Source organism: Pelophylax lessonae (genome assembly GCF_965119305.1).
Source record: "Pelophylax lessonae genome assembly, chromosome: 1".
NCBI classification, from domain to species: domain Eukaryota; kingdom Metazoa; phylum Chordata; class Amphibia; order Anura; family Ranidae; genus Pelophylax; species Pelophylax lessonae.
The window spans coordinates 294,289,447-294,300,054 of NC_138768.1; the positions used below are offsets into that span (position 1 = coordinate 294,289,447).

A 10,608-nucleotide genomic window follows, 5' to 3' on the forward strand; every position below is an offset into this window, starting at 1 on the left:
AAAGTGCTTGTGTAAACTTGATTGTTTAGATCTATAGTGCTCCAGGTGCTGGGGTGTGCCACACGTTGCCTCTTACCAGATTATGGCAAGTCACAAGGACCCCCAACGCCTGTGATCCCTTTAAATGGGTGGATCAGACCTCTCCTCGGCTTCTTATCCAGAATATCCTGCTCCTACGTTACTCGTACGTGGACAATGCAGTCCGCACATATAAAGATATGGAAGATAGCTGTGCTGGGAACTTGGCCTGCTCTTATCCAATGATCAGACTTGTCCTGACACACCCTCCCTGCAGAGCCTTTAACTGGGTAGCTCAGTGTACTGTTGCTGCTCTTCCCCCAGCTGTTAGGCAGCTGAGAACATAGGGAATGTGACCAGCTGTGTGCCTGAGCACTATAATGTGACATGTAGTGGCATCTTCTGACCCAAGAACAGATATTGAGCTGTCATTTGGAGTAGTAGCAGCCAGTTCCCTTTGATGGATGTATAAACAACCTTTAGGTCCATATATCTGTAATGGTTGACTGGTTAGCGCTTGGGCTCGCTCCTACAATCCTGAATTTACAACCAAAAAGCTTTAAATCACAAAGCTTATCCACAGGAAGCGTGCCATTTGAAAGTGTATTGGAACTGATTCAAAGTGCAAGGAGCAAGCATGCTATTCAGGGTTTTCTGATTTTTGTTGGTTCACCTCCAGTCCAGAGAAAGAGGTGAAGTAAGGTGCAGTAAGAAATAACAGTATGTCATCAGCAAATAATCAAAGCATATATTGATAGCCTGCCACAACGATACCACGTATATTTAGGGTTAGAACGTATGAGAATAGCTAGGGGCTCTATGGCAAGCACTAAAAGGAGAGGGGATGGGGAGCAATCCTGCATCGTTCCACACGCTATAGCAAACTGATCTTACCTATAGCCCGGATATTTGATGGAGGCCTTAGGCTCCAAATAGAGGAAAAATAATTTGCAGCCGCTTTTAACCACTTGCCGACAGCTCACTCGAGCTCTACTGCGGCAAAGTGGTTAGTTATCATCCAGCAACATAGACCTACGTCGCTGGACTCCTCCCCTTGTGGGCGGCACACGCGCGCAGCCGGAGGCTCGTTCCCGCTGTATTCATTCGCAGCGGGAGTCGGGCCAGGGGAGGAGCGGCGGCGATCACCGCTGCTCTTCCCCGATTGTCGGGGAATCGAGTTTGGAGATCCGCCCACTTGTGTAAACAAAGCGGGCGGATCTCCTAAGTGACAGACAGTGACAGATTGCAGGGTTCAGCATAGCTGAACCTGCGATCTGTCCATGTGTCACTCAGTCACCTCCCCCCACACACGTTAGTAAGCACCAGGCATACATTAACCCCTCCCTCTCCAATAAAATTAACCCCTTCCCTGCCAGTGTCATTTTTACAGTAACAGTACATATTTATAGCACTGATTACTGTAGTAATGTCACTGGTACCCCCAAAAGTGTCAAAAATGTCAGTCAAGGGTCCGATCTGTCTGCCGTAATGTCGCAGTCCCGCAAAAAAAAATCGCAGATCGCCGCCAAATTTTGTTTGGGTACGGCGCCGCACGACCGCGCAATTGTCAGTTAAAGTTGCACAGTGCCGAATCGCAAAAAGTGGCCTGGACGTAAGACGGCAAAATCCTCCGGTGGTAAAGTGGTTAAAGTATTGGGATATGTGTATATTCAGGGTTTTTATAATGTTTTCTTTGAAAAATGCAGGGCCTGTCAGTTACATAAAATTGTTTGAATTGCTAGTATTCTGTTCAGACATAATATGACAAAAGTAAAAGAAATCAATGGGGAGCAGTGTTCCAGACATCCCTGAATGCCACGGCAAGCCTGAGAGCAAATGCCTGAAATAACAATTGCAAGAAGATCAGTGTTAATGTGGCTGACATATTGTGCCAGGCTCACATAAAGCTGACTCCAAAGCCTTTGCTAATCTCCTTCTTTTCTCTCCCACTACAGGAATTAAAGACGTTACAAAAATAAATGAACAAAATCAAATCGCCTCAACTTATTTCATTGCAGGTTATATTGATTGGAGGTATAAAGAGCATAATGTTCTGATCACATTTCAACTGCAATTGCATGTACACTCTCTCCCTATAAAGCTATAAATGTCAGTTGACTCAAAGTGAGTTTTAATGAAGATAATCATTTGAGGACTGACAGAATGCAAAATGGGGATATTTTTCTCCCTCTGCCTACAGAAGAATGTGTTCTTTTAACCTGCTTATTACCTTATATTTCTACTCTCTGTACTTATTTTCTAAATAGGTATGCAGTCATACAAATAGCAGGAAATAGAGAGTGCATCAGGACAGAAATGCAGCAGACAAATCTGCAAAGTTTGAACTTTAGTACTTTGAAAACAGCAGGAGTTTGACAACTGTATTCTGTCCTTGGTAAGTACCCGTGTTTGATTTTACTACTAATTTGTATCTGCTTTACTTCATTGCAATACTTGTTAGGCATTTTCCATGATACCCAACTACAGCTGGGTTGCTGCCTTGTTGCATGCAGATGGCCATACTACATGGAAACATGCTTGTCTGGTTTCCTTGGTTTGTGCTTTTCAGTCTGAGATCAGAAAGCTATCTAAACCAATTGTTCTGTTGAGCTACCTTGCAAAAATCCACCTCTTATTCGAAGACTGCAAGGGAAAAGGTAAATGTGGACATGTGTTTAGTCTGCAAGAGTGAGGACTGTAGACTGTAAACAGCTATTGGTGTCTTACTGCATAACCCTTATAGTGTTCTTTCTAAATCATAATATAGAGGTTCAAGCATAGCTGTCTGCGAGATTGGTATCCCTTCTGGGCATAGGATGAACGTCCCTGACAAAGAAATAACTTTGCCAAAGTATATGGATGTTTGGGGACTCTTTTTTGCATGGGGTTCCCCTTTGAGTTTAGTATGGAGTTTGGAGGGATCCAAACTCTTTTTTTAATGTATGTAGTCCCCCTTGACATCCATATCAGACTATCATCAAAAAAAAAGGGTCTGGTATGCATTTTAAGCGGGAACTCCATACTATTTTTTTATGTGCCCCCCCTTAAACTTTATGTCAGACCCCCATTTAAGATAAGTCTTAAGATAAGGTGAGTCTAGCATAGATAAAGTGAATCCCCATCCATGCATTTACAAAAATAAGTAAAGAGACAGAAGCTGTCATTTGCCAATAATTAGAAGATTGTGTTATCCCAACATTTCATATTTCTGATATGTGCCTGTTGTACCATGTACTTGGGTTAAAATGTATCTTGTTCTCTTTGTATAGCTTCCTTTGTTTGAAATACATGGTGTTACTGCCAGTCCCCCTGCTTTGCTATTTCAAACTGACCACACTAAGCATTAGAGCACATTCATCTCTGCGTGGTCAATTTGCTGGCTGTGCTGGGAGCACAGCATGCCTGTCCTCCAATGATTAGATGTTGGCTAAAAGCCCCAGCACAGCCATTCACTTGGAAGATCAGTGTACTACTGCTTCTCCACCCCTAGCTCTTTAAGCCCCTTATTCATCTAGACTTATTAAAAAAAAATGTTTAATTAAATTGTATATACAGTATATGCATGTACTGTATATGCAATATACAATTTTGTCTTTCATTTCTATTTTAAACTGAATGGGTTGTTTTACAAGGAAAGGGTTCACAAAAGTAGGTTGTATACATTGCATAGATTTTCCACTTCATAGACAGCTTAAGGGCATCCCCAGGCATGTTATCTAAAGGAATTTTGCATTTGTAAAGCATAACTAAAATAAAAATAAATACATACAGTATATACTTCAAGCTTTAAATCTCTATTGTTTCATCCTGTTTCCTTAAAATTCCTCATAAATACCTTAGAATAGTTCCAGAGATCCCTATCTGCATTCATTTTATTTACATCTGTGTCTACAATTAATGCTGCTCTCTCGGACTCTCCCTTTGTAGACACCCATTTAGATGCACTAAGATAGTAAGTCAGCCTTTCTCATCTGGGGTGCCCCCAGAGGTCCTCAAGGGTGCTGGGGGATAATGGTAGAGAAAGGTCAGGTGTATGTGTGTGTACATGTGTCTGTTTGTGTGTGTGTGTATGTGTGCATATGTCTGTGTATGTGTGTGTGTGTGCATGTGTCTGTATGTGTGCATGTGTACCATGTGTCTGTAAATGTGTGTGTATGTGTGCATATGTCAGTATGTGTGCATGTGCCTATGTGTGTACATTTGTCTGTATGAGTGCGTATGTGCATGTGTCTGTGTGTGTGCATGTGTCTGTATGTATGCGTGTGTGTTTGTACATGTGTTTTTATGTGTGTGTATGTGTGTGTTTTAGTGTGTGTACGTGTGTCTGTTTGTTTTTATATGTGTGTATGTAAATACCTCCCAATCGTCCCGGATTCTGCGGGACCGTCCCGCAATTGCAAGTATGTCCGGGGGTCCTGCGGATCTGAGCTGGAGTCCCTGAGCCAAGTGTTGGAACAAGTTCCCACACTGGGCTCGAATTCAGTGTTGGTATCCTCAATGGTGCAGTGTGTGCTCTCACACAATGCACCAAGGAGTCCTGTGAGCAGAGCATCAATCTTTAATACTGTTATTAGTTGCTAGGACCGCCGGCGTCCTAGCAACTGAATGCACAGTTTGTAGGCGACCTCCCAGCCACGCCCCCGGACTTAAACTTCCTGCCTCTCTCGCTCTTGCGGTGGCACAGTGAAACAGAAAGACCGCCCGGAGCCATCCTCTGCAAGTCCAGCTAACAATCAACCTGGCCAGTGTCATTCCATCCAAGCCGGGCAGCGCGTTATAATCCATCTCCGGCTAGCTGTCACTGCTGCCCCAGGCCTCTCTGCCTGTGAGACTTCCTTAACTCCTCCACCCGCCACTGCTTGCAGTCATTTCACCATTCAGCACACCTACACAGCTAATCATTTTGGATCCCCTCACTAGCTGTCACAACCTCCCCTCCCCCTTTATTGCTACCCCCTTCCCCCCCCTTCCAGCATCTTTTTCCATTCCCACTTACCAGCCATCGAAATCCATCCTCTAGCCCAGCCCTCACCCCACTAGCCTAAGGCATTGTTTTTAGGGATCCTTCCCAGCCACCAAGTGATCTCCCCACACCCCTTCCCAGATACATTGATATCTTCTATTCCAAACACCCTTCCCCCCCAATCTTATCCCACTCCACCCCTCTTATCCTTTCCCCATCCCATCCCACCCCACCCCTTCTTACCCTTTCCCCGTCCCTACCCCCCAACCCACCCCTTAGCCCCACCCCCACCTTCCACATATATCCCACCCACTCCCTGCCCACCTCACCATTCCACATCAGAACAATAACAGGGGTGTACACTCATAGGGGGGCACCACACCTCCCAACTTCCCTGGATTTGCTGGGGCCATCCTGGGATTTCATATAAGTCCCAGCGTCCTGGCAAATTAATGCAATGTCCAGGAGTGGAGCCCTGAACTGGGAGGGGGCACGCTGGCGCAGGTACCAGCAGAGCTTTTTTTGCAGCCGGCACTGCTTACTTCTCCCTGCCAGAGGCGGCTCTTTAATTAGGCAAATTAGATGGTCACCTGGTGGCCGCCTAATTTGCCTGTGATTTATCGCGTATGTCAGCGCCTGTGGCTCCGCCTCCCCTGGCTTGGACTCTGTGGTCCAGGGGCAGACTGACCAATAGGTCAATAGGGGCTTTGTCATGGAGAGTCCGATGACAGCAGGTGCAGGGAGCAGGACAGCGAAGGTGCGAGCAGGATGACAGTACCTGTCACCAGGAGGCCATGGGGAAGGTGAGCAGCGAGGGCGGCAAAACTGATAGTCTTGGAGGGGGAACAGCTATGCAGACCTCCCAGGACCGGAGAACAGGTGGGAGGTGCAGGCAGCCAGGGACTACTTCATCTCACAGCATACAGATCCTCTGGAAGAAGCAGGGAAGCTCCGTGACCTCTTGTCTTCACCCAGCTATGAGAAAGGGTTCTGCCCAATGCTGGCATCCTGCTGGAATGGAAGGTAGTGTACCAAGCATCACGCACACCTTCCCACAGACAGAGACTGCAGACAGGGACAGGGCTAGGGATCTCTCTTACCAGCCTCTCACTCCTATCTCTCTCACTCACCACCTCTCTCTATCACCCCCCTCTATCTCCCCTCTCTCACCCCCCTCTCTTTCACCCCACTCTCTCTCACCCCCCCTCTATCTCCCCTCTCTCACCCCCTCTCTTCCACCCCACTCTATCTCCCCTCTATCACCCCTCTCTTTCTCGCTCATCCCCTCTACCTCCCTCTTTTTTTCACCCTCCCCTCTTTCTCACCCCCTCTCTATCTAACCCCCCCTCTCTCTCTCACTACACCTCTCTTTCTCAACCCCTCCCTTTCTTCCCCCTCAATCTCTCCAACCCCCTCTTTCTCAAACCCCTCTCTTTCTCTCTTTCTCACCTCCCTCTCTCTCATCCCTTTCTTTCCGCCCCTTGCACTCTCTCCCCCCCCCCCCCACTACCTGCGTTATGTATCCTAAACCCAGCACTGACTGCAGCACTCTCCATACAGACTCCTGCATTTTATACACAATACTGTACATTATATACTTCTCAAGCGTTCATTGTCTCAACAGGTTCTGGTTGCTATGCAGTCCCTAACTATTTTAATGAAGTTCTTATTTAAGGTAGGCTCAGACAAAGCAATCAAAGAATATTTTATACAAGGAAGGAAGCCTGGTGTTTCGTTTAACCATGCCCCTTAATCCCCTCCCACTGGTGAGACTTTGGCCACACCCACATTTTGGGGTATGGTATGTATTTTAGCAGAGCGTCCCAGAGAGAGTTGGAAAAAGTCCTGTTCGGGGTTTATACATCTCCCAGGCCCACCCTGGGAAATCAGACAACTCTTGTCTGTGAGACCAAATGGTTGCTAAAAGCTAACAAGTTGTATATGTGGAAGCTGACAAGCTGTAGGCCTGCTCAGCCTGGTAGTTAGGGCCTTTATTTTGTATAGTTAGTGTATAGTATAGTTAGGGCCTGTATTTTGTATAGTTAGTGCGGAGACAAGGCTAGGTTTTTAATTTGCTATTTTTGTTCCTGTTTTCCAAGACACTGTACAGCACCTGTATATAGAGCTTGTAAATATCAAATAAAAACCAAGCTGTTTTGTCACTACCTTTGTGGATTTGGTATCTGTGCCTGAGAGACTGCTTATCCCGGGAGCTTTGTACCTGCTACCTGTTCCCCAGCTTACAGTATGTTACTTTTAATCCTTACACCCTATTCCTGTACAATCAGAACTGCTTTTTTAGGGCTAGTTCATAATAGTAGCAAGCACTGCTGCTCCTCTCAAAAGCAATCCATACTCAGATTTCTTTTCAGAGGCATTTGACAGGCAGTAAAAAGGCAATATTTCGCCTCCTGACCACCTGTTTCAACCCAGTAAATGCAGCATCACCACACCACAACCATGTGCAATGCATACAAGAGCCCCATTCACCCTGGGCACACCTCCAGCTACAGCAACAGCATCTGTACACCCCCAGCTGCTGCCTCGGCAGGGGGAGCAGTTGGGGGTGGCAAAAGCAGCTCACCCACATTGTTTTACCGCCCCCTCCAACCTCACATGTGAACAAACCCTCTGGTTCACAACTGTGTGGATGCGAGCTACGTGTAGGGCAGCCCATTAATTTCAATGGGCTGCCCTACCCACAGAAATGCAGGGAAAGAAGTCCTCAACCTTTTTTTTAAAATTGCGCCACACCAAATTCATACCGCGTTTGCCAATGTGTGGGGGTACCATTAAGAATTAATGGCAGCCCTAAAGAGCTGAGCATTTGTTTGTGTGTCTAGAACGAGTGCAATTTTGAGCGTGTTCCGCGACACACAGTAATGTGAACCAAGCCTTGAATGGGCTGCTTCAAAACTGAAAACTTTTCAAGGGATCCCTGACTGCAAAAAAGTTGAGAAACACGGGTCTAAGTAATGATGAGAGATGAACCCAAGGGAAAAATCTCTCCAATATAAGGGACTCTTGGACAGGGACCAAAACAAATGTCCCCATTGGAACATATAACCTCATTTAGATAGATAATATTTTCCATTATATCTTATTTTTGTATAACTGAAACAGCATATGTTTAACTATTACTTTCCTAATGTGTTTATTATGTGCAATGATGTACAATAATTAAAAAAAACACACACACATATATATATATATATATATGTACATATATTTTTATATACATATATATATATATACTTTTTTTCTCTTTTCTTCTTCTGAGGGTAACAGGTTTGAAGTGTCCCTGTGATTTGCCCATAAACATTCAATATAATGGCAACCCAACCTGACATTATACTTCTCTTCAGCTGCTTCCTCCTGGTATCGGGACCGTTTCACTTTTTTTTTGCTAAGTGCATAAATTTCCAAGTGACTGGCTACTCAATTACTAAGAGCTGACACATGGGCTGTGCAGAAAGGTCCTCAGGCAACATCCCCATGTAGACAAATCCCAGCAAAAAAATAATAATTATAAAATTTAAAAGGCTGGGATCCAGAAGGAAACAGCAAAGTAAAGAGCCAAGAAGCCAGGAAAATAACTAAATAAAATTGTAAAATACTAAACATGGGTGGTAATAGGATATGTATAACATATCCAGCTACCCATGAAGTAGGTACTGGAAAACTAATAACATGCATTTTTTTTCAACTGTCAGATAAAATTTTACCAGGACTTGTAAGGTAGTTACTACTCAAAAAATAAATACCACACTCTACAGCCTCCGTTTTGGACGCAATAAAATAGTTCAGTGTCAAGAAAGGTTCAGCTACAGCTATGAACCTGTCAGAAGGGAGAAGCATCTTAGACAACTCATAGCAATCAACCAAAACATCAGACTGTGAGAATGACTGTTGAATATGAAAATACAGTATCTCACAAAAGTGAGTACACCCCTTAATTTTTTTGTAAATATTTTATTATATCTTTTCATGTGACAACACTGAAGAAATGACACTTTGCTACAATGTAATGTAGTGCGTTTACAGCTTGTATAACAGTGTAAATTTGCTGTCCCCTCAAAATAACTCAACACACACCCATTAATCAGATCCTCAGGCAGTTCTTTGCCAAAAGGTGCCATGTTGAACTTCCAGCGACCAGTATGAGAGAGTGAGAGCTATAACACCAAATTATACACACTTGCTCCCCATTCACACATGAGACCTTGTAACACAAGTGAGTCACATGACACCGGGGAGGGAAATGGCTAATTGGACCCAATTTGGACATTTTGACTTAGGGGTGTTCTCACTTTTGTTGCCAGCAGTTTAGACATTAATGGCTGTGTGTTGAGTCATTTTGAGGGGACAGCAAATTTACACTGTTATAAAAGCTGTACACTCACTACTTTGCATTGTAGCAAAGTGTCATTTCTTCAGTGTTGTCACATGAAAAGATATAATAAAATATTTACAAAAATGTGAGGGGTGTACTCACTTTTGTGAGATACTGTATAACCAAAGAGACTATTCTTTGGTACCTTTTATATGCTACATTAATAAGCCATACATGTATACAAAACTAGTTGACTGGGATGGTATGTGTCCACTTAAATATGATCTAGTGGTCTGAAAGTGAAAAACTGGTGTAATATCAAGGTTTAAATGTCTTTACTTACATTTTAGACTGCTGCAAAACCTGGATGGCATTTTCTGCCGATAAGTTCAATTTGGCTTTATTGATCCAACTAGTAGCATCATATCGAACAGGATCTTTGCAAAGCTGGTGGAGGATCTCAAATTGAAGAGGCTGTTCACACTTACGTATGGGTCCATCATCTGGAATTAAATGTCACGTTCAGTTAGTGGAATAATGGTTAAAAATGATTTCTCTAGTTTTGATGCAATACAACATATCTATTTGACAACATCCTGGATAAAACATTTATGATTTTTTACTCTGGAAGCACTGCTTGAAAAAATTGACCTACCATACTAAACTGTACAATTGTAATAAACAAAATACATTATATTATTTATCATAAGAATGTGTACAACATCAATTATGATACAGTTTCCACTTCCTCCAAATGGACATACCCATACATCCTTGGGGTTCAGTGGTAATACTGGGATGATGCCTGCAACTACAGGCATCTTCCCGGTATAATTTTTTGCAGCCAGCGATTCACTTTTTTGCAGCCCCCTCCTGCCACCGCCTCTCCGGTCCCATTGCGGAGGCTGGGAGCGATGCGGCTGACAGCAATGGCTGCCCTGCAGAGAGAGAGGAACTGACTTTGTTCCCCCTCTCTCTCTCTGTAACCCTGGAAACCAGGAGCGATGAGTATTCGTCACTTCCGGTTCCACCCCTTTGTTTACCTGGTCACCAGCAGCCAGAGAAGCAGCCGATCTGTCCAATCTTGGTCTGATCGGCTGCATGGGGGGCCAGAGGAGAGATTTTGGGTCTAATAGACCCCAATCTCTCCATAAAAAGGACCTGTCATGGCCAATGCTGTCACAGGGGATGTTATTCATCCATTATGATAGCAAAAAAGTTATTACAAAATTTTAAAAAAGGGTAAAAAAAAATTTGTATATAATAAATAAAAAAAAATAAAAAATTTAAAGCG

At 43.9% G+C, this 10,608-nt stretch overlaps 1 protein-coding gene across 1 annotated transcript in view; it reads right to left on the minus strand.

The window, feature by feature from the left end:
• Positions 1-10,608, minus strand: part of MYO18B (myosin XVIIIB) — an 842,989-nt gene that overhangs the window by 500,013 nt on the left and 332,368 nt on the right. Inside the window, exon 19 of the mRNA XM_082258232.1 lies at positions 9,658-9,823. Coding sequence (XP_082114358.1) covers positions 9,658-9,823 — 166 coding nt within the window. The remainder of the gene's footprint in view (positions 1-9,657; positions 9,824-10,608) is intronic.